The sequence below is a fragment of the Pelodiscus sinensis genome, chromosome 3 (assembly GCF_052426305.1).
Source record: "Pelodiscus sinensis isolate ZL-2025 chromosome 3, ASM5242630v1, whole genome shotgun sequence".
Taxonomy (NCBI): Eukaryota; Metazoa; Chordata; order Testudines; family Trionychidae; genus Pelodiscus; species Pelodiscus sinensis.
This window is the reverse complement of record NC_143054.1, coordinates 30,497,005-30,522,456: the sequence shown is the minus strand read 5'-3', so window position 1 is coordinate 30,522,456 and position 25,452 is coordinate 30,497,005. Positions and strand designations below refer to the sequence as shown.

The window sequence follows — 25,452 nt, the reverse complement described above, 5'->3', positions numbered from 1 at the left end:
AGTTGCAGCGCTGGACCCAATATGGCCAGTGTGAGCCAGTCAGCACCTCTCAAGTTCTGCCCACAAAGCTAAGTAAGTAGCCAGTACTTCCCACAATGCCCCGGCACTCATGGCACCTCCTCCCTGGGGGCTAGAAACACCCACACCCTGTACCCATCTGTTCCAGCCAAAGTGTTCACTTGCGTTTTTCAATGCTCATCCCGCCTGGAAGACATCTCGCCGTTGTGAAGCATGTTCCCAGTGGAGACCATATTCAAAGGATCCCGCCCACGAGCTGTGTATTGAGCCCCACATAAACCCAAACTGCATCACGGGCCACAGACAAATGGGCCATGGGTTGCATGTTGAGTAGCCCTGGCTTAGACTTTAAGGTCAAAGGAAGCTGTTTACAGGTGATCACTCAGACATTGAGGTATCTGAGCACTTAAAACACCCTTGATGGCTTTCATTTGCACATTTAAAATCATAAGCCATTCCCTACCCCAGATCTCTAACTTTACATACAAGAACGATACATACACTGAATTAAGATACACAAATCCAGCAGATTGTGACATTAAAATTGATAGGCTACATGAGGTATTTAAACAGGTAATCATCAAGTGATCCATTCCCCGTTGCCCATTCCCAGCTTCTGACAAACAGAGGCTCAGGACACCATCCCTGCCCATCTTAGCTAATGGCCATTGAGGGACCTCTCTTCCATGAATTAATCTAGCCCTTTTTTGAACCTTGTTATAGTCTTTGCCTTCATTACAGAATCAAACATATCTGAAACACAGATGAAATATGATAGTGAGGGATTCTGCACTGGAGACTGGAGCATTGCAATTCATGCCAAGGTATTGTTCATGGGCTCTATCTTTTGTATCAGCCTGGCTGCAAAGTGGGAAGATTCACTCCTCTAGTGGTAGGAAAGGGGAAGGGAATTTATGTCTAATTACTGCTCCTTCAGGGACTTCTGACTTGTTAGGAAAGGGATCATAGCTATAAAATGGGACTGTGCTAGCCCCTTTGTCAAATGCTTTGAGATCTATGGAAGAAAGTATTTCATGCTTTATTAGTAATAGGAGTCTGATAAACCTGAAGCTCCAGCTCTTACTAGCAGTTGGAAATGCAGTCTTCTGTTCCATCTCTCTCTTCCTTTCATAGACTCACATATCTCTCCAGGCTCAGCCTTCATTTTGGGATCCTTTTCCTCCTGGATTAACTTTAGTACCTACTTTCGTTTCCTTTAATAACTTTTCCAAACAGCAATGTGACACTGACAAATTTTTGACAGGGTTACTTCTTTAGTTTCTGGGCTAATTTTTATGGATCCACAGGGTTCTGAAGCAGTGAAACTGAGCAGACTCTTAATAATTTCACTCTGCTGTTTCTTGGCAGAACTCTTGAGCAGCAAATGTACTACAGACGTTTGCTGGTATAACCCATGCACCTACTGGGTGTGGTGTACTGTCCTATGCAGTGGCACTCAGAGTATGTCTATACTACAGAGTTTTGTCAGAAAAACAGCCATTTTAATTACAAATCTTGAAGAACATCCACACTGCAATTGTGTTCTTCCGCAAGAAAATTAAAAAAAGCAGAGGTTTTTTTCTGGCATTGGTAATCCCCATTCTACGAGGAAGGAGCCTTTTTGCGAAAGAGCTCTTTCGCAAAAAGACGTGTGTGGATGGGAGAGAGGGAGTTATTTTGGAAGAAGAAGAAAGAGAAAAAAGCACAAGTGCCCTGGTGGCCATTCTGTCCATAGCAATCACAGCTTACACGCGAGAGAGCATCCATTCAGCCTGGACACACTCTTTCAAAAAAGGAGATCGCTTTTTTGATGCACTTTTGCAGTGTGGACACTCTCTTTTGGAAGAAGTTTTTTCGGAAGATCTCTTCCGAAAAAAGCTTCTTCTGAAATAACCCTGTAGTCTAGATGTAGCTTTAGAGAATGAGTTTGCTCTACAGCCTTAGGTCAAGCGGTAGAGGTTTATGCACTAAGCTCCAGAGGTCCCAGGTTTGGTTCCACATGTCAGTGTTACACTTGCTGAGGAGAACACTGCTTTATTTTAACACGTTTACAAAAGTACAAATTATGATTATTAAATTCCAAAAAAATTGTTAGCTTAGGCCTCCAAGCCTAAGGAAAGCTTCCTCCTCCTAACTGGCAAATAAGTGAGGGTATGTCTACAATACAAAGTTAATTCGAACTAACAGACATTAGTTCGAATTAACTTTGATAGGCGCTACACATACAAACCGCTAGTTCGAACTTAATTTGAACTAGCGGAGCGCTTAATTCGAACTAGGTAAACCTCATTCTAGGAGGACTAACGCCTAGTTCGAATAAAGCAGTTCGAATTAAGGGCCACTTAATTTGAACTAGTGGGAGGCTAGCCCTCTCCAGCTTTCCCTGGTGGCCACTCTGGGCACCACCAGGGAAACTCGTCTTCCCCCCCCTCCCGGCCCCGGAGCCCTTAAAGGGGCAAGGGCTGGCTACAGTGCCCGTGCCAGGTGCAAGCCTGCCAGCACACAGCCAGCAGACCCTGCACCTGGCACGGCTCGAGCCAGCTACCCGCTGCCACCCAGCCCTCCGCCTCTTCCGGGGATCAGGCTGGTGGCTCCCGGGAGCCTGCCCGGGTCCGCAAGAGGCGGGCGCCCACCTGGTCTAGTGCGGAGATCATGGACCTCATCCACGACCTCCGCACTAGGCACAGGAAAGTGGCCGTCTAGGGCAGGATAGCTGCCAGCCTGGCCACCCAGGAGCAGGTTTGCATGAAAATCAGGGTGGTCCACTGAGACCCCCGACCCTGAGCCCTGAGCTTAGAATGGCCGTACTGGGTCAGACCAAAGGTCCATCTAGCCCAGTAGCCTGTCTGCTGACAGTGGCCAACACTAGGGACCCTGGAGGGGATGGACCAAAGACAACGACCAAGCCATTTGTCTCGTGCCATCCATCTCCAGCCTTCCACAAACAGAGGTCAGAGACACAATTCCTACTCCCTGGCTAATAGCACTCCATGGACCCAACCTCCATGACTTTATCTAACTTCTCTTTAAACTCTGTTCTAGTTCTAGCCTTCACAGCCTCCTGCAGCAAGGAGTTCCACAGGTTGATTATTTGCTTTGTGAAGAAGAACTTTCTGTTATTAGTTTGAAGCCTTCTACCCCTTAATTTCATTTGGTGTCCTCTAGTCCTTCTATTATGGGAACTAATGAAGAACTTTTCTTGATGCACCCTCTCCACACCACTCATGCTTTTATAGACCTCTATCGTATCCCCCCTCCATCTCCTCTTTTCTAAGCTGAAAAGTCCCAGTCTCTTTAGCCTCTCTTCATATGGGACCTGTTCCAAACCCCTGATCATTTTAGTTGCCCTCCCCTCTCCCACCCTCTCTCTTCCCCTCTCCCACCTCCTTTTCCCAGTCTCCCCGAGTTTTGTTCAATAAAGAGAGTTTCTATTTTTGAACACACGTGTCCTTTATTTTGTACATCAGGAAGGGGGGCGTAAGTGGAAGGAGGTGAGGGAGGAATGGGGCATAAGCCCCCGATGGGGAGGACTGGGGTGGCTCTGCGGGCTCCTCGAGGTGGAAGCTTTCCTGCAGCCCCCCGATTGACACCCACCCCCGGATGGCAGCCTGTGGCAAGTGCAGCCGGGCTGATGGCCGAGTGCTGTGATGTGCCGAGTGTGGGCACTCAGGACACTCCAAGCCAGGACTGCTTTGCAAGCGGGGAACCCCTGAGAACTGTCTGCCCGGGGTGGGGGTCGGGTCCCTTTCAGCACAGCCCTCGGCTAGCCTGAGACAGCAGCTCCACTCTCTAAGTCCTTATTTGATGCCCTGCCGGCACTGCTTCCGGCCATCCTTAACTCAATGTGGACATGCTAGTTCGAATTAGCAAAATGCTAATTCGAACTAGTTTTAGGTCTAGATACACTAATTCGAATTAGCTTAGTTCGAATTAAGTTAGTTCGAATTAGTGCTGTAGTGTAGACATACCCTGACTTCTTAAAATCACTTTTAACCTCATCTGTTCACATCACAGTAATTATCGTATGAGACAGTGCAGCTTGAACACTTCACATATAAGATGTGCTACAAATGCAAAAACAACAACATAAACATTCCTCTTATGTCCTTCCTCTGATCTTCTCCCATCATCTCTCCCACTGCTATTTATCTGAAATACAGATTCTACTGTTTGGGACCAAGATTGTGTCTGACTTTCCCTAGTTATGCACACACCTTTGGGCACTGTAGCATGAATAGTCCCTTTGCTTTTATAAAACTACTTATTAAAATATTTGGTTGGTACTTACAGCTCGTGCTGCTAGAGTCATTAGTACTCCTGTTAAAAATGTTAAATAGTATCCTGGATATACACCATGCCAAATGGCTGAAAGGATGAAAGTCTGTATTGTAGGACTGAAGGAAGCTCGCTCGTAACATACTCTGACAAACAAAGCAAATGTATTAAACACAAAGAGTATAAAGAAGAAAAAAATGATCAATAATAGTGCCAATAACCATTTAAAACTGAGCAAGTAATGGATTTAATAGCAGTTGCTATCTCAATATATAATTCTATTGAACCTTGGACTTAAGTATTTACATATTATGATTTACAGAATATACTATAACTTTACTAACAGCTTTGATATCAGATCTCAGTGTTACCATATATGCTCTTTCACAATGGCATGGCAACACTCCTGAAAGGCAGGACTCTATTGAATTTTTGAGGTTTCAAAAAGTATGTTCACATCCCATGCTGGGATGAAAATTTTCAAGAACCAAAAATCTGAACCAATTCAGACAAGAACAAATGAAATGATTCATTTAAATACTTTCAAAACGTTTAGTTTAAATACTGACCTTTAGTTTGTTAAGCTTTTTTTCTCTACTATAAATTAACTTAATTTTGAAATGAAGTCATTATGACCACCAAACTACAGCTTTCACAGAAAACGCACTTCTCAAAGATTTCATTTTTTTTTTAAATAGGAAATGTATTAAAACCAACTCTTCACAGCAAGCAGTTCTGGTTTTGACAAACTGGCATTTTGATAAAAAAAGGTCTAAATGAAAAATTCCCTACCCAGCTGTACTGGGGAGTAGATCTCTACATCTCAGCTACATGTGCAACTGCAATGTCATACTGACTTCTCTGGCAATAAATTCTATGATATCATGAATCTCGCTTGCAAATAGGTTTTTATATTAGCAAACAGAATTTGATCATCCTAGCAATAAAATTTAAATTATTAAAACTTAGTTTCTGCTTTATTGGGTTGGAACATACGTTTGAGGGAGTTTGATAAGACAAAGCAACTACAAAGTCATAGAGCTCCTAGTAGTATGTATGCATTCCCTAATCATTGAACTAGATCTGGTAACATACTAAGACTAAGGGTACGTCTAGACTACATGCCTCTGTCGCCAGAGGCATGTAGATTAGGCTACCAGACATAGGAAAATGAAGCGGCGATTTCAATAATCGCCGCTTCATTTAAATTTACATGGCTGCCGCGCTGAGCCGACAAACAGCTGATCAGATCTCATCCTGGGATGAGGTTTACCTGGGTGGTCGACAAATACCTTTGATGTCGACACCCACGCGTCCAGACTATCGCGCTGAGCCGACAAACAGCTGATCAGCTGTTTGTCGGCTCAGCCCGGCAGCCATGTAAATTTAAATGAAGCGGCGATTATTTAAATCGCTGCTTCATTTTCCTAGGTCTGGTAGCCTAATCTACATGCCTCTGGCGACATGCCTCTGATGTACCCTAATATTTGCACTAAGACCAAGTAACAATCTGCTCTACAAACTTTATTTCACATCTCCATCATACCCCGGGAAAGAAACTGTTAATTCAAGAAGCCAATCCAGCAAAATACATATGAATCAACTGCAGGTTGCTTATTGTCTTTACTCAAGTTGTCTATTAAAAGATGCTAGTAATCTTTTGCATAGTGCCAAAATTCAGAAAAGACATTTTCAAAACCAGAAGTTACTTCATAGAATAGGAATCTTTTATGAATTTGTTTTTCCTGACCTGATTACCAATATCCTACTTTCTGGATCTATGGCTTCTGTAGTTCAAAGTGTTTAGTAAAGGCATGTGTAAGGCTCCAAAATGGAGTCTATCCAGACTCTTAATAAAGTTAATCTCCTGAGGAGAAAATGGACCTCTCTCAATGTAACTGTCAAGAAGGATAATCATTTTCTACTTTTTGTTCATCTAACTGAAGCATAATGTTTCATTTGGCTCTATATTGATCCACCCTCACAAACACTGGGGTGGGGGAACAGCAGAGAAACATAAGCCCATGGGAACTCTGGCTATGCCAGGGAACAATGAATCTGTAATTTACATGAGAGAAGTGAAGAAGATAATGTGCACAAAGCATACTCTCCCAATAGCACTCCTATGTGGTTCAGAGCTTGCAGCCTAGTCTCTAGGAATGCAGAGTATGTAGATGGTTCCCATTCATAATACTGTGTGACTGGGTAGTTAAAGAAGTTTATAGGGTCCTCTGTAGGCAAGCAACCAGAAGCAGATTTGGGACTTATGAGATTTCTCAGTTACTCTGAGAAACATGCTACTTGTGAGGATGAGAATGCTTCACCATGAAGGAACACACTTTTAGGTCCACACAAGTAGGACAGCATACTATTGTGAAGATGGCTAGCAGTTTCTATTGCAATAATATCCCAGTTTAGCATCTAAACAGTGAGATCAATAACTCAAAGGTTTATCAAAATATTATTCAGGATAGATAATGATATAATTAAGTGTATCATCGACTATGCAGCTGTATTGGTTTAGGATCTCTAATAACAAGTATTTGGAGATTATTTTAAAGATAAATAAAAGAAACTCCAAGGTAGAAATCTTTCTTTTAAAGATACACAGTACCTTTTAAGCCAAAGAGCTGTTTGAATATTCCAGTTATCAAGAAACATCTTGAAACTTGTTGAGAACTGTAAAACAAAAAAAATTAATTATTTCACCAAAATGTGAAGGTGCCATATGAAAAAGTCATGCTGTATTTCAGAATAGCATGATATACAAATGAAGCATTCTTTGGGGATAAGATGAATAAAGAAAGCAGGAATTTATTCAATCTCTCTATTATGAGCCTACTTTTATTCCTTAACTTGTAACTCTACATTTAGAGAAAGGTAGGTAAACTATGGCCTATGGGCTGCATCCAGCCTATCGGACCCTTTTAATCAGGTCCCAGAGTTCACGCTGAGGTGCGGCAGGGCTGGATTGAGGCATGAGCGAGCCGGGCAGCTGCCCAGGGCGCCAACTGATGGGGGGCACCTGATGGCAGCTGTAAGGGGCGCACGGCGTCCCTTATAGCTGCCATCAGGCATCGTGCGCCCAGCTCCCGCAGCACCGGCCTGCCCCATCACCGCAGCACCAGCCAGCAGCGCCCTTGCCTCCACGGACGTGCTGGAATGAGGCTTAACAGCTAATTCAAACTAAGGGCTTTACTTCGAACTCCCATTCCACTGTCGCGTGTAGATGCAGGCAGTTATTCTGGGCTAGTCAATTTCCAAAATGACGACCTCCCGGGAACATGCTAATGAAGCGCTGGATATTTAAATCTCGCACTTCATTTGCAATTTCGATCGCCCTCATTAGCCTCCCTAGTTTGAACTAGGGAGCTAGTGTAGACATACCCATACAAAGGCAGCAAGGGGTACCTGTAATCGACATGATTATCCGGTAAGCCTGGGCTTATCAATTAAACTGTGTAGTTGTCTACACCTTGACATCTCTACTCTGCATGCTGCCCCCACACCAAGTATCAGCTCTGCAGCTCCCACTGGCCAGGAATTGTGGCCAGTGAGAGCTGGGGAGAGCTGCATGCTCCCTCTGTGTAATTTCCAGAGGGGGGACAGGCTGCTGCTTCCAGTAGCCACTTCAGTAAGTGCCATCCAGACCCTGAACCCCTTTCCCAAGTAGTGATCTCCCTTGTGCCCTCCAAACCCTTTAATCGTAATCCATCATGCCCTCTTGAACTCCAAGCCCATTAATCCTCAGCCCCACCTTAGCCTCTGCATCGCAAGACAGAGCCTCACCTCTCCTAGTATCCCAACTCCCTGAATCTCTCCATTCTGTACCCCAAACCCCAGAGCCTGCACCCTCCAGAGGAGTCCTCACCCCATGGCACCCCAATTCCCTATCGGAGCCAAGAGCCCCCCTCCTAAAACCTTCGGTCCAAGACCTGGGAAGTAAGCAACTAGTCAACTAGCTGATAAGCAAATGCTTATCAGGTAGTTGAGTAGGAAATCGACTAGTCCCTTCCCCCCTTTCTGCCTCTATCAGAGAGAGGCAGCAAGAGGGGGGAGCACGAGCCGGTGCTAAATGGAGCCATCTTAAAAACTGGCTCCTCCCAGCACCGTCTCCATGAGGGCAGGGGAGGCAGTTGCAAGCTGTGATTGAAACATTCTCTGCTTGTGCCAGTCCCACCGCTGTGCCTCTCCCTATGAAACGTAGTAGAGTCAACCCTGACTCTTGTACATTTCAAAGGAAGAGGCACAGAGGGGAACCTGTGCCAGCAGGGATTGCTTTGGTCCCCACTGGCACATATTCTTGCCACATCTCTCCCTTTGAAATATACAGGATCCACAGGTAGCTCTTATACATTTCAAAAGGAGAGGTACAGCAGGATAGAGAGCATCCCCTTTATCGAGTAGTCAATGGAAATTCCATAGACTACTCAATTAGCTGATTAATCGCAATTTAACATCCCTATCCAAGACTAGCATACCCTCCTGCACCCTGAACTCCTCATTTCTGGATCCACCCCACAGCCCATGCTCCCAGCCAGAGCTCCCACCCCTCCTCGCCACACCACAACCCTCAACTTGGTGAGCATTTATGGCACTCTATATAATTTCCATAACAAGATGTGGACCTCAGGCCAAAAAGTTTGCCCACCCCTGATTTAGAGTATTCATAATCACAAAGAAAACCCACAAACTAATAGGCTTGCAGAAGATATAAAAAATGTGTGTGATTTGATACTCCTTCCTCCAAGCCAGATTATGCCATCTCTTTTTGTGACACCTTTGCAAACATGAGAATAAAAAAAAGTAAAACAATTTAATTCCCTTTAAATTTTCAACTTGAGCACAATTGTTTGAAAGAGCCATGAACAAACCTCTATATGCTGGATTTTCAGATTTGATACTAAATCCCAGCGTGCTGCTCCATTTTTATCATATCCTCTAAAACCAAACCCTGCTGCATTATTAATTGCATCTGCTGCAATGAAACAAAAGGAAAACAATTGATATAGTTAGCTATAAATTGCCTACACTATCAGTATTGTGCATCATATAACATGTACTTTGTACACGTGATTTGCTGTATTTTAATGTAGTTTTTGGCTGTATATTTAAATTTTAGAAGCACCTACGGTTCCTGGAAAGGCACTTAACTATCAAGAGAAAAGAATAAGACGAACATGGATATATGTTTGCAAACCAAGTTATTTTGAATCTTTAACAATATTTTTATATAAAAAGAAAAGCAAACAAGAATACAATATACCATCAGTTTCACAGGGATAGTCATATTCTCTCAACACAATCCTTTAATTTCTGTTTGGTCTTCTCTTTCTAACTGGGAGAGGGAACCTTTGCCTTCCAATATGCTTGTTCCATCTAACTGACAGAGGAGTCCATTCAAACTGTCTGGGATGCATGGTATTAACTACCACCCAAAGAGAGGAGAAAAATTGGGATCTATTTTGAATATAAACTGAACTCAATTTAATATTACAAAGCATGGGTCTTATCAGCTAGGTGCAGTGGTTTGAGAAAGTGTCTCAATGTTCAGGCACCTTTCTTAACGTACAAGGACTACACAAACTGAATATGTAAACATAAAAGTAAAATGGTTTCACTGCATGATATTTCAAATAGCATACCAAAGTGTGATACTCTAAATATGTGCTTGTTAAAATCAATGGGGGAAAAAAACATATAATGAGTAAGACTTGATTTTTAATATATACTCAACATTTCTTCTAACAGCACAAATCCTGATATCAGGATAACCCATAGTTCCTTTCTGATGATTCAGGGCTCCCCTAAGAAAACAGAAAGTAAGGAAAGCAAAAGTGGCTGTGAAGAAGCAATGTGACACAGGTATTCCTACAGATCTGGCACATCTGAGCTGGATTTGAGGATGAACTCTAACAGCCTAGAAAATGACTCATGTAGCCAGTGTAATATATAGCCTACCACTTGCCTTCTCAAAGAACACCAGTACTGGAAGAAACCTTGAGAGATCGTGAAGTCCAGTCCCCTGCCCTCACGGCAGGACCCAGTACCATCTAAATCATCTCTGACAGACGTCTATCTAACCTGTTCTTAAGTATTTTCAGAGATGGAGATTCCACAACCCCCCTAGGCAATTTATTCCAGTGTTTAACCACTCTGACAATTAAGAAGTTTCTCCTAATGTCTAACCTAACCCTCACTTGCTGCAGCCTAAGCCTATCATCTTGTCCTATCATCAAAGGTTAAGGAGAATAACTTTTCTCCCTCCTCCTTGTAACACCTTTTAGGTTCTTGAAAACTGCTATCATGTCCCCTCTTTTCGGTCTTCTCTTTTCTAAACTAAACAAACCCAATTCTTTCTGTCTTTCCTCATAGGTAATGTTTTCTAGATCTTTAATCATTTTTGTTGCTCTTCTCTGGACCCTCTCCAACTTTTTCACATATTTCTTGCAATATGATACCCAGAACTGGACACGACACTCCAGTTGAGGTCTAATCAGTGCAGAGTAGAGCAGAAGAATTTCTTCTCCTGTCTTACTCACAACACCCCAGTTAATACATCCCAGAATCATGTTTGCGTTTTTTGCAACAGCGTCACACTGTTGATTCCTATTTAGCTTGTCGTCCACTATGACCTGTAGATCCTTTTCTGCAGTACTCCTTCCTAAATAGTTGCTTCCCATTCTGTATATGTGAAACTGACTGTTCCTTCGTAAGTGGAGTACTTTGCATTTGTCCTTATTAAACTTCATCCTATTTACCTCAGACCATTTTTCTAGTTTGTCCAGATCATTTTGAATTTTGACTGTATCTTCCAAAGCACTTGCAAACCCTCCCAGATTGGTATCATTTGCTAACTTAATAAGTGCCAATAACTTAATCTATGCCAATATCTAAATCATTGATGAAGATGTTGAACAAAACTGATCCCAAAACTGACCGCTGCGGAACCCCACTTGTTATGCTCTTCTAGCATGACCACGAACCTAACTCTTCTCTGAGAATGGTTATTCAGCCAGTTATGAACCCACCTCATAGTAGCCCCACCTCTATTGTATTTCCTTAGTTTATTGATAAGAAGATCATGTGAGACCATAGAAAATGCCTTACTAAAGTGTAGGTACACTACAACCACCGCTTCTCCCTTATCCACAAGAGGAATTATTTAATTATTGCTCAATTATAAGTTAAGATGACTTGTCTGTTTCCTGGGTTGTTCTTATTTCCTTTTTTATAGATGGGCACTATATTTGCCCTTTTCCAGTCTTCTGGAATCTCTCCCATCTTCTATGACTGTTCCAAGATAATAGCTAGTGGCTTAGATACCTCCTCTAACAGCTCCTTGAATATTTTAGGATGCATTTCATCAGGCTGTAGTAACTTGAAGAAATCTCTAAGTAATTATAACTTGTTCTTTTCCTATTTTAACTTCTAAACTTACCTCATTTCCACCAGCATTCATTATGCTAGGCATCTAGTCACCATCAACCTTCTTGGTGAAAAATGAAACAAAGAACTCATTGCACATCTCTGCCATTTCTAACTTTTCAGTTATTGTTTTTCCCACTCTGTTGAGCAATGGGCCTACCCTGTCCTTGGTCTTCCTCTTGCTTCTAATATATTTGTAGTATTTTTTCTTGTTACCCTTTATGTCTCAAGCTTTTTAATTTTGTGCCTTCATCTTTTAATTTTGCCCCTACATATTTGTGTTATTCATCCTTTGTAATTTGACCATGGCAGAGGTGTTCTTTACTGAAAGAGGGGGCCTGAAAGGAAAGCAACTAGTGCCTTATAATAAAATTGCTCCAGGCAGATTAAACTTATTAGCCATGGTACTCACTCCACCTAACAGAAGGGATATGGATTTCAAACAAAGAATGTCAGATGTGAAAGTCAGTTTGTAAACTCTATACAAATCACGTATGATCTATGGATCTTGGTTTTCAGGGATTATTCACACCCCTGTAAATGATTTACAACTGCTTTGCCTGATGGCTGAAAAACTGGAAAAAAGCTACCACATCCTGGGCACATGTGACTAAAGAAGTGAAACCAAGGACTATGTTTGGCTTTCCCAAAGATGGAAAAAAGGCCTGGGAAATCAAGAGAAGTAACCGAGACATTGAAAAGAATTAGAGTGCACATTGCTGTATACAAGAGAGACAAAATGGAAATAAGAATGGTGGAAAGTTATGAGGAATACAAGTTTCAAAGGTCATAACACAAGAGCACTTGCAGAAACTAAGGATCAGATATTTAAAGACTTGTAAGCAGTTCTACTAACAAAAGAAGGGAGGATAGGAATATATACATTAGCAAAGAATAGGCATAGAAGCACAGACAACTAGGGAAATGTAATCTGTGGCAACCATTTTATGAGAGCCTGTTTAGAGAAGACAATGTAAAGAAACCACTGAAGAAAGTATGTTCAAGAAACAGTCTCACAAGATCTCTCATCATGATGGAGATTCAGCATTCAAGCTTACCAAACTTGAACAGGATCAGCGGAGGCAATGGGATCAGCCAACATACCATTGAGCAGTTTAAAGCATTAGGCCGTAAGGGAATAGTGATAATAATGAACTTTTTCAACTTAATTTTCTGCACTGGAAAAATACCCAACAATTCGAGAAAGAACATTGATTCCTATGTTTAAGTGTAAAGGAGATGTGCAAGAAAGCAGTAATTACCAACCCATCAAATTAATGAGCCACACTTTGAAATGGCTTGTAGGAAATCTCGAGAAAAGACTTTTGGAGGAGCTGGATCATCAAATAAGCAACAACCAATTCAAGTTTATGCAAAGAAGGCCAACACAGGATGCAGTGTTTCCAGTCCAAGTATTCCGGTCCAAGAAGTATAGAGATAAATGCAAAGGTTTGCACTTAGTGTTTGTGAATTCAAAAAGGCTAATGGCCGAGTTCCTAGAGCAGTGTTATGGTGATGGCTAAGGTCATGCTATCTGCAAGAGAAATGTTAAAACAATCAGAGATGTAGGAGAGTAGCACAGCAGTACTGAGAAGCAGCAGTGATTACAGTCAATTATTTATTGTAAGGATAGGTATACATCAAGGATCAACTCCAAGTCCATTCCTAATTTCTATTATAATAAAAACGTCGACACAGGAGATAGGGAAGAGGCTCCATAGAGCACGTTTTTTCTGAAATTATGTTCCATTATGAAGATTAATACAAACTGAAAAGAGACCTAGATCAATGGAGGGCTAGAACAGAAGAAAATAGATGGTATAAAGTTAAACTCTGAATCTCAGTTCAGTGTTGAGCAATGACGAGAATGTGGATGCAGATGTTAGAAGCCACATGAAGAGCAGTTGGTATATACCTAGGGAGTTGATGAGGATTATCTGTGCCATGTACACAGAAGAGCGTAATATATAAGATAATGAATAATCCAGCCATGACATATGGGTTGAAACACTGGTCAATGAAGAGAAAACAACACTACTTCATACACCAAGTATACACCAGCAAGAATGCTCAGGTGGTTGCTGAGTATGACAACAAGTGATATGGTGCAGACAGCCCCTATTATGGAAAAGCTGAGGGAGTATAGATGCGAGACACATTGGTCAGAGAGTATAAGAACTAGCAGTCACAAGCCAAAGACGTAGAAAAAGGTGATTTGAGATGTGGAGGGAAGACATGAAAAAGGTTGATATCATCTTCGATGGCACATTTGACAACTATGCTTGGAGATGAAGAACCGCTGACCCAATTGGCAAGACAAGGGAGGAGGGCTAGTTCAGCGGTTTGAGCACTGTCCTGCTAAACTCATGGTTATAAATTCAATCCTTGAAGGGCCCATTTAGGGATCTGGGGCAAATCTGTCAGGGATGGTACGTGGTCCTGCTGTGAAAACAGAGGACTGGACTTCATAACCTTCAAGGTCCCTTCTATGAGAAAGGTATATCTCCAACCTTTCTGAAATGGCTTGCCAAGATGTAACCCTCCTGCCCTGAGCCACACTACTCTCCCGGGGAGAGGAGGCTCCCTCTACCATGCACCCTGCTTAGTCTCCTGTCCTGGGCACTGCGCCAGCTTTTTCTGCGATGCTTTCACGGTTTCACTTCTTTTTTTTTACATTAAGTGATTAATCTTAAACATAAAATAAGTTTAAAAAAAAGGAGAAACCCAAAATAAACACCCTAAATCCCTTTGTTAATAATAAAGCAACTAAAACAATAAAATTATCATTAAAATAAACATTTAAAAATAATTATAGGTATTCTCATAAAATATTAAAAAAAATACATCTTTCTTAAAATCTTTTAAAAGCTCAAAAAAGGCCACCAGCTGGGTGGTTTAAAAATAAAAACCAACCTAGCACACACACACAAATCAATAAAAACAATAAAGTTCAACTATTAAATTCCTATTCAAAATGGGATGTTGGTGGATGATGCTTACTTCTTACAGTCAATGGGTGGCTCCAGCTGTGTGGAACACACCACAGGCAGGATCAGCTCCCACCCCCGGCAGATACTGCCACCACCCGAAACACAGCCTCTGGCTCTGGCCCCAGACCAGCTGCTGCCTGACATGCAGCCTCCATATGCATGGGGTGGGAGCCGAGCTCCCACCGCGTGCCACTCTAAATTGGCTTGCGTGCCACTTATGACATTCATGACATAGGTTGCCAACCCCTGATGTAGAATTATTCTGTACCCAGGCAGGCTGCAAATATTTCATTCACTAAGCAGGAATTAAACTAGCAGTTGAATATGAGTCACGCTATTCTACTAAACTCTTTTACAGCATTGGTTGTCCCCATGTTTTCATATAGAGTTATGCAATAAATATATAAACTAGAGGTGGAAGAGAATTGGCATAATTGTCCTGAAATCTGATACGCAAATAATTTCCATGGCACAAACTTCTGGAAGTTGAATATTTTCCCTTATTGACTTGGAAAGGAAAATATTGTTTAAAATACAACATCCATTTAGTGTCAGAAACAAGGGCACTATATATGTATTCTACTTTTAGCACATAATTAAGAGCTAGATGAAATGTTTACTATCAGTATGGGAAACAATTGCACCTTATGGTGCATTTACCTACTGACCATAACGTTATATAGTAAAATATATCCATATTGATTGATGCAGTTTGTTCTTGCAGTTGGGTTATTCTAAATAGGCATTTTTGAATTATTTGTCTACAAGGAAGAAATGTATAATGGATCTAACTGGGTATGAAAAATGAAATATAGAAGTCTTTAATTACATGGTGCATTTTAATTTATCTAATTTTAAGGCAATTTTAAAGGAGAAACAATAACATTTCTCATTAAAACATATCACATCCATGTTTTATTGAGTCATCTATTTATCAGGTCCTGAAATTTAGTTTGCAAAATTCTCTTCTATGTGCAAGTTTATGTTAAATTATGGTCAACTATAAAATACATCCATTCATTGACCTTTGTATAAAGTCTCAGTTCTAAAATTACTTCTTTCTAAAACCCCAACAGGGCACACGCTATTTTAAATTCATACCTAACATACAGTTCACTTTAAACGGTAAGGGAAAGTATATACATTTTGGTTGCTTACCTAAAGTCCATGCAAAATAATATTTGGGTCTTGCAGCCATTAGCGATACATATAGGTAGATAATCCTCATAGGCAAAGATCCTGTAGCTCTGAAGTTATCATCAATGTTGTATTCCACAGGTAACGTTTTTGTGACAGTCATATGAAATAATAAAGAGAGCCCACAGATTAAGAGTTTCTGTGCCACAGCTATCTGAAAAGTGCAATATAGGAGAGCTTGTGAACGTCATGTTTTTCATTAAGCTTCCCAAAATAAAAGTAATTTAAAATCTTCCCTAAACAGGTGTACAAAGGTTTGCCACTTCCCGATAAACACGTTACGATCTTTAAATTTTAAAAACATTTACAAGCTAAAAGGACAAAAGAAAAGGAAATACTCCTGTCTGGATTACACTACGACCATCCCTTCTTAAAGTAAGAATTGTTAAACCAAAGTCTGATAGCAATTAAGACCTCTGAAAAATCCTTTGAATAAATGGGAATACCCTTCATACTTCCAGTTTTTCATAATGGTGTCAAGAATTATCTAAACAGATAAAAATTATCATGTCATTATCAAGATTATAAATATACTGTACGTCATTTGAGGTTAGCACATCTTTTTTACAGAACTCTCAAACACTGGCAAAAAAAATCGCCTGGTTCTTTCTTAATGACATGCCACTCAAACATCAACTAGAGTTTATTCTAGCCTATAAATACATTATTTCCTTGTTTTCATTGCTGTTACAGTTACTTTTAACAAGATGAGGTGAAAAATGTTGTTTAAGTCAAGATTTTAAGCACTCCTATTGAGGATTTTTCATAGCAGTAGAAGTATTGAAATAAGAATTTCTAAATTGAACTGGCATTTACAATAGAATTCTTCCCTCTGGTTTTATGAGGCCTTGTTTTCCAGTTAGAATGACCAAGGCAGAAGAAGGTCAAGTAACTCACCCAAGAAAAAAGAGATTGTGACTCAATATCCCTTGACTCCCAGTAATTTTACTATTGACATTTTTTAAAATGTTTATCAGATTCCATTATAAAATGCACACAATCATAAGTGCTGAAACTAGGGCTGCAGCACCACCTCCTGGCTTAAAGTGCTCTATATCGTATACAGGGTTTACAGTTGGCTTTCAGCAACCCCACTATACAAATTGTTTCAGCACTCTTTGAATACAATTGGGAACAGATGATTGCTGCTTTAAATACATAGTCTCCTCTATACACTAAGGACAAAAGGTCCATATAATGCAAGGCTAGGCAAGAGGCTGTCAGTGGGCCAGGTCCTTTCATCCAGATGCCAGCGGCTCTGGCCCCCCGTCCCCTAACTCATTGCCTGGGAGTCGCAGGGGAGGCGCAAGCCCTTTCACTTGTTTCTATTTAAAGGGCTTGCACCTTCTGGGCAGCTGCCAGGCCACATAGTAGCAGCTGCCAAGCAGGTGCAAGCCCTTTAAATAGCAGGAGTTGAAAGGGCTCACAGCTTTCAGCCCCACCCCATATATGTTGCCTGGGAGCTGCCAGGGGTGCACGAACCTTTTCAACTCCTGCTATTTAAAGGCTCCACCCCTTTCACATGAGGCCCTGCCCCTTTCAGCACGGTCCACAACCACCTTGGACATTTTTTAAATGGACCCCCTCTTCAAAAATTATTGCCTACACTGATATAATGTGTAAGTTGTCAAAGAACCTTTAGTACCTTATGTGTCCATACACAAGTTAATCAGTAACAGAGCTACAGTCATTTAGATACTATTTGTATTCAAAATTTTCAGTGTTCCTCTCAATAGTCTAATTGAGACTAAAATATGAGACTAAAACACTTACCATTATAATGCTATTAATGTTAAACTTTTCAAGAAAATAATTCAGTGTGGCCTGATTTTGGTTATAAATGTGTTAAAACACATATGAGGCAGCTAATTCTTTGTTCTCTCCACCATGCTCCCAATATTTCCTAATATTTTCTACTTGCGGAGACAATGTCCTATTTCAAATATAGCATAATTATACACATAAAGATCTAAGATAAAAGATTACTTCACCAATGCCATGAAAGAAAATGCTTCAAAAATACAGTAGCCATCAGTGTTGTTTTCTCAACTTAGATGTAATTGTCTCTCTTCCTCACTCAACCACTATTCTCTCCTGTGCACTGTGTTGAAGTTGTGTACTTGCTTGTGTGATGTGCAGAGTGATAACAAAATATTATTATAATCCTGTTTTTTCACATGTCAACAGGCAGCACTTCAGTGACCAAGATTTTAGTAAACTTTAATTTGGTGGCCTAACCAAAATGAAGGGTATCAGTAAGAGGCCTGATGAAGAATTCTAGGAGATGGAAAGACCTACTGCAATGAAGAATAGAGTGAAAACTATTGATAACACTCAACAATTTTCAAAAGACAAAAAAACTTATCTAAGGCATCAATTTTTAGGCCTTTCCTGTGTGTGGAAGTCAATACTGATGATTTTGATGAAGGAAATTCATTAGGAAAGATCCCCTTAGACTATAGTCCAGCCCCTGCTTTTCAGCACATGGGGCTACCCACGTTCTCCATGCTTGCTTATCTGCTGCCATGTGACCTAAATCCTCCCATTTCAAAATTAAATTTTTCTATGCCGTTGATAATCCTACACTTACGAGTCATCCTTGGTCTTTCTTATTAGATTTATCAGTAGTCAGTTATGATCCATACATAACACATGTTATAGTCATTGATATCCTAACTTGTAAATCATTTGTGATAGAGACCTTGCGTTAGCCATTTTTCTGACCTCATCATTCATTTGTCTTTCCTCATAGCTTACTCCTATATTCTCCACAAGTACTTATGATGAAATGCATCTAACTTCTGAGCAGTTCTAATTGTCTTAATTTGCCAGGTTTCACTGTTGTAGGTTGGTATGGTTACAATGGCGACTGAGTGGATGATTAGTTTTGTATGTAATGATACTTTATTAAGTTTCCAAATGTTCCCAAGTTTATGGAAGACTGTTCACTTTGCCCATCCCTATTCTTGTCTCCTCAGAGCATGTACAAACTTGGCTTATTGTGCTTCCAAGATATTTGAATCAATTTACCCTCCACTGACAATTTTTATGTTTAAATCCATATCTCGAATTTCCATGGTTTTACATTTCTTTACATTGAATCACAATCCTACCTTCCCTATCATTTCTTTAACTTCATTTGTGCATGCTTATTTCTTCAGCATTTTCATGTAGAAGAGTGATGTCATCAGTGAAATTTAGATCAAATAATCTCAAATGATTCCACCTTAAGCCATATTGATTATTCTTACATCACTTGTGGTCATAATCAATGGCGAGCAAGATCAAGAATGGAAACAGGATCCACCTTTGCCTTACCCCGTTTCAAGTGACTTATTTAATCCTCTATCCATTTTAATACATTGAGTTAGTATAAAATGCCTTAATTACACTGATAAGTTTCATCCGAATTCCATTCTGCCTACCAGTTTTCCACATTGTTTCCCTATTTACACTACTGAATGCTTTTTGAAAGTCTATGACATTAACACCAAGGATTCCTTGAAATTCATTCGCATTTTCAATAATCCTTCTTAAGGTTAAAATCACATCTGTGCATGAACAATCTCGCCTAGAACCAGATTGTTCCTTGTGAAGAATGGTATCCACTTTTCTTTTCATCCTGTTTAACACAATCATAGCTAAGACTTTTCCTGTGTTGGAAAGAAGTGTCACTCCCCACCAATTCAGGCAGTTACCAGAGTCTCCTGTTTTCAGAAGCTTGATGATAATATCAAGTGGCTATTCTTCTGGAAGTTTTTCTTCTCTCCACAGATAACAGGATTTGAGTGACATTCCTTAGACTAACAGGAAAGCACTATTAGAAAAACCCTTGTCTTTTAGGTTTTATTTTCTCAGATTTAATTTTCTTTTCTTTCAACATTAATCCACAACTGGAGATTAAAAGTGAGCATGCTCGGTTGATAACAAGATCATATGTGGTAAATAAGGGATTAAATTCAACTTTGAGGAAAATTATACATATCTGGTGTAAAAAATACTTGCATATTTTATAAGGACTCTATCTTGGGAAACTGACTCTGAAAAAGATTTTTTGGGGGGAGAGGGTGACTCATGGTATATCATCTGAACATGAATTTACAGTGAGGTGTTATGGCCAAAAGAGAAAATACAATCCTCAGATGCATAAATCGGGGAACTTCAAATAAAAATAAAGAGGTATTTTGCTTTTATATTTAGTTCTGATTAGAATACTGTGTCCAATTCTAGTGTCAACAATTTGAAAAGGATGTTGATAAGTTGGGAAGGGTTCATAGAAGAGTAATGAAAATTATTTAAGGATTAGAAAATATGCCTAACAATGAAAGACTGAAAGAGCTTTGTTTTTTTGTCGGTGGTGGTGGATTTTTTTTTGTTTGGTTTGGTTAAGATAAATGAAATGAAGGTTAAATGAAATGAAGGTTAAGGGATTACTTGATTGCATAGTCTATAAGTAACTTTATGTGGAACGAATATTTGATAATGGGCTCTTCAGTCTGGCAGAGAAAGGTAAAATATGATCCATTGGCTGGAAGTAGAAGCTGGCCAAATTCAGTTTAGAAATGAGTCACAGACTTTTAACTGTGAGAGTAATTAACCATTGGGACAATCATATGCAGGTCAAGGTCATTTTGCCGTCACTGGGAATTTTGGGGGAAATTCTATGGTCTGCGTTATTACAGGAGGTAATACTAGATGATCATAATGATGCTTTTTAGTCTTAGACTATATGAAAAACAATGGTTTTGCACTGGAAATAACATGGAGTTTCTCTTAGTCAGATGACTGAAGAGACAAACTATAAACTGCATGTGTCAGAGAACCTGATACAGTAAAACCTGTGTTATCCGGCACGCCCGGGGATTTGGGTGTGCAGGTAACCTGAAAATTCTGGTTATCTAAGGGGGAGAAAAGGAAGGAGGAGCTGTGCGTGGCCTATGGGGAGTGGGGCACAAGAGCCTTTCAGGGGCCGGGATGTAGGCTGCTGGGGAGGAGGAGGACACGAGCCGTGTGGAGGGGAGCAGGATGCGACCTGGTGAGGGGGGTGGAAGCCGGGGGCGGGAGGCAGAGATGGCAGGGGTGACCTGCTGGAGGTGGAGGCAGGAGCCCCAGGAAGGCTGGCCTGCCAGGGGTGCCAAGAGCTGCGGAGGGAGCCGAGATGCTTGCTGCTTGTTTCTCACTGCTGTTCACCCTTCTCCCAAGTATGAGCTGCACGCTCATCTGAAGAGCGGCCCAGCACTTAAAAAGGGTCAGTTCCTGCCCCCCCCCCTTTTTTTTGGTTTGGTTTTCCCGGCATCAGAAATTTGCTGGTTTCTACAGTTTCCTGGATGCTTAAATTCTGGATAGCACAGGTTTTACTGTACTCAGATCTATCTCCCACTAACCAATCATCTAAGTAACAGATTATGTGAATTCTTATATCTCAAGTAGACCCATCACTATTGCACTTGGTGAATGCTCATGCAGCTGACAACTGGCTAAAGGAAGTACTATACACTGATAATGTTGGCTTCCCACTATGAATCTCAGAAACTTCTTGTGACCTGGCAATGTTGCCACATGAAAGTAGGTGCCATCCACTACTACATCTAGCGCACAATGGAGTGGCCAACAAACAGTTTTACGTGCTACTCCAATATAAATAAATAAAATTAATTAGAATTTCTTATAAAACAGCTACAGTGATCTTTAAACAAGGAAGTACAGAGGTGCCAGAAACAGACATTTTGCAAAATTATGAGCCTAGGAAACTGAATGGTTTCTGGAAGACCAGCGTACTGGTTAAATACTTCAGATGTTCAGTATATCTAATTTATAATCCTTAACGAAATGTTAAGTACCCAAACCTACAAGACTGCCATGTGACCATTTCCTCTAAGTGACTCTTAAATCCTTCATTTTGTCAAAGAAAGATTTAAGATTGGACTACCGAAGATACTGGCATATCTGTATAAACACGAATAGTAGTTCCCATGAGCTCTTGCACTTTCTGGTGGTGAGGGAGAAGGGAAGAAGAGGTAGCAGTAAGCGATGGAGGTGGGGGGGGGGGCTAGAGACTTTTACATATCACCTATCACACATATCCGTGTGAGAGAATTGTCTCAAAAGAGGTGTTAAACCAAGATAATTGAATGACTCAATGGAGTTAAATAAACTGCTTGGACAATTCAGCAGAAAAGCAGTTGGAGTCAGCAAGGTTTCTTCCTCAACCGTTGGTGTTTATCAAGAAAGTAAAATAATTATCAGAAAGTAAGCAGGAAAAAAAACCTTTTTAATGTTCAACTCCATCCTGAGACTTCTCGATGAGGAGCCTTAATTTCCCAAAAGTATTCTTCCCTTTGTCTCCCATTCAGCCACTCTTCTAGTCCTTCCCCTGAGTTCCTGTTCAAGGGAAGGGAAAAGCTGAACGGCATTAATCCCTTGTTCTCTGGGGATGTAAACAGGGCTGAATTTTCACAAGTTACTCACAATTATTCACACACGTTAGTACATCTGTAATTTATACACACAAATACCTAATCTGTACACACAAACCATTTATTTGCTTGTGCACACAATCAGTGCAAATACATGAGCACAAATCTAAGGAATTTGTACTCACAAAAATGTATGGACAGTTGTGATCACTTAACTTTGAAAATCCAATCCATAATTGAAAAATGGGCATTCACTCTTTATTATAAGAGATAGTAGCTGTAATTTATAAATAGGTAGTAGTATTAATTCTTTACATGCATATAATGTTTTTCATTTGGTGCCCCGAGCACCCATGCCCGGGGCACCAAAATACCTCGGGCAGGCCCTGCTGGTAAGGACCCACTAAATTGAACGCTGAGGGTTCACATAGCTGGAGTTGTGTATCTTGCATTGATTTTCTCCACCAGTGCAGACCTGGCCTTAGGCCACCTCTACACTTCTGAGAGGTCTGAAAAAGGACCTGCTAAATCATAAGCTGAGGGCACACCTGTCAACCCTGGAACCCCTCGCAGTCGTGAGGAGTCAGGTAAGTCAATAGGGGAATTTTTCCCATTGACCTTCTGCTTTGGGGCTGCTCTAGAAAACCAATGCAAGGTACATCAACTCCAGCTACTGAATGCACATAGCTGGAGTTGTATATCTTGCATCAATTTTCTCCAACAGTATAGAGCTGGCCTTAGTTTACTTCTTTAAAACCAAATCATGCAATTATGAAGCTGCTGTTTTTGATCTACAATTGTGAGAAAATAGTGTGTCCAAAATTATCTGTGTAAATATTTTATTATTATATTTACATGGTATGAATTTTAGGAAAAATGTCTAGGCAAGAAGATAACTTGCCATAATTTCATTATGGTTTTGATAATGAACAAACAATTGATTTTTATTTTCATAATACTGTGTTGATTTTTATTTTCATAATACTGTTTTGTTATTCTTCTACTGTATTATTTGTATGACAGTAAACCCCAGAGATCCCCAGTCAGGTTCAGTGGCTCAATATTCTATTACTTTACAAACACAGGAAGAAACAGTCCCTCCCTCTACCATAATCTGACATTAACGCCTAAAAATCAGGTTTTGAATTAGTTTGTGTGAGGAGAAAATTGACCCTCATCCAATATGACAAAAGCTGAAACTTGATTTCCTATATAAGTGTGCTTTTGAAATATGTGAATTCACTTTAGGGCAGGGGTGGAGAACTTCTTTTGGGTTGGGGGCCACTGACCCACAGCAAAATCATTCGAGGGCCACACACAAAAAACCCTCACTGATGTGGCACCTGACTAAGAAGGAGAAAGACACTCTCCACATTCCCCTTACACATCAGAGCTTAAAGAGAGGCCCAGCCTAGTAGATTTTGTGTGCTCCAGCACCATGGTGGGGCAGCAGGAGGGCTGGAGCACAAGCACAGGCTTCCCAATGCAGAGGGGGGCCCCTGAGTCTTGGGGGCTGGATCTAGGCAAGCCAGGGGATGCATCCGGCCCCTGGGCCTGAGGCACTCCATCCCTGCTTTAGGATATAGAATAACCAGCTCATATGTTCAGTGCAGTCAGTCAACATATAAGGCAAGTAAGTTTCTTTCTAAAAATTATACTCCTGATTTAGATGAGATGTTGCTATTAGCTTCTGCCATTTACAAATTATTAAGTCACATCCTCCACTTTAAAAAAATCTTTATATAACAGGAAAGCTGCGTTTTTTGCAGCACAGATCAGAAATACACTTCTCTAAAAACAGTTATCTGATCTATTTGTTATATAAACACAAAGCAGTTTAAGAGATTATATTTTGCTTGACACACTGCCATAGCTTCATGGTCACAAAACATTATTTAATCATCAATATCATACTTGAAAGATGTTCAATCATTCAAGTCCTTGGCCATGATCTCCACAAAGTTTCAGTTTGCTATGATCTTTGCTGCTCCAGTAACTGACAACTCCCATACCAAGTAATAGACCAACCAAACAGGATGCCACAATTCTATTTCATAATGAAATTGGAAAAATGAGGTAATCAAGCCTGACAACATATTTTTTGAGCAATCTTGTTATCCTTTCAGCACCTAGAGACCCATCCAAACCCACTGAAGTTTATAGGAAGACTCCTGCAGTCTTCACTGAGTTTTTGGATCAGGCTTTAAACAATTATAAATTTCCTGGCAAACTTTTACACTTCTGTTGGAATAGATTCATTTTTAAAACTTCTGGCTGATACACAAACAAAAAATAGTTCAGTAAACTAGTGAACTATAATAAAGCTTGCCACATTTGAGACTATTATACAATCAGTTAGTTAAACACTGCAGGCAATTATCAAGAACTTCAACATCTAAAAATAGTCTGTCTAGGTAGAAGTCAAAACCAGAGTGACTTTTTCTACAGGAATCTTGTATTTTAAGGATAGCTAATAGCTATAATAAAAATAAACTTACGAAGATAGATATTAATTTCTGACTGTTGACACCACTTTGAGCACCAACAAATGATAGCTTGTAAAAAGGCATAATAGGAGGGAGATATGAAATAAATCATTTTACAATGTTGACTAAGTTTAGTTAACATGCAATTAACACAGTAAAAATGCTAGACTAGATTCATGTCATGCACTTAACACACAGTGTACAGGAGGAGGCTCGCATGAACATTTGATGTTATAGAAAAAAATTGACAAGAAAAGAAGCTTATAGTAAATTTAGCTGAAAGATTCTTTCATCTCCGACATTAACATTTGCTGATCCACATTTTGTTTCTGATTTTGATAAATTACCTAATGATTTATTTTTCTTTTAAAAGTAAAATTAATATGGCAATCTAGAAAAATATCTTTAGATAAGCATTTTATTAAGGTAACAGGATTGGAACATGAGTCATAACAAAACATTCAAGGTTGTAACTGATACAGCAAATGCAGTAAACAAATATATAATCTACATTTTTTCCCAAAAGCACGCAATACTCACTGGTGTCATAAAATGCAGCCAAATTTGTCTAACACCAGTTAGGAGGTGAAGTAGTAGGAGCATAGACAGCTTCTCTTAATCTTAAGGTCAAAAAGCTAATGC

At 40.2% G+C, this 25,452-nt stretch overlaps 1 protein-coding gene across 1 annotated transcript in view; it reads right to left on the bottom strand.

Annotated features, from left to right (window-relative positions):
• Positions 1-25,452, bottom strand: part of MBOAT2 (membrane bound glycerophospholipid O-acyltransferase 2) — a 169,671-nt gene that overhangs the window by 5,293 nt on the left and 138,926 nt on the right. Inside the window, exons 8-11 of the mRNA XM_006123617.5 lie at positions 15,870-16,062; positions 9,168-9,271; positions 6,908-6,972; positions 4,307-4,439 (exon numbers count right to left, since the gene is read on the bottom strand). Of these exons, the coding sequence (XP_006123679.1) occupies positions 4,307-4,439; positions 6,908-6,972; positions 9,168-9,271; positions 15,870-16,062 (495 nt within the window). The remainder of the gene's footprint in view (positions 1-4,306; positions 4,440-6,907; positions 6,973-9,167; positions 9,272-15,869; positions 16,063-25,452) is intronic.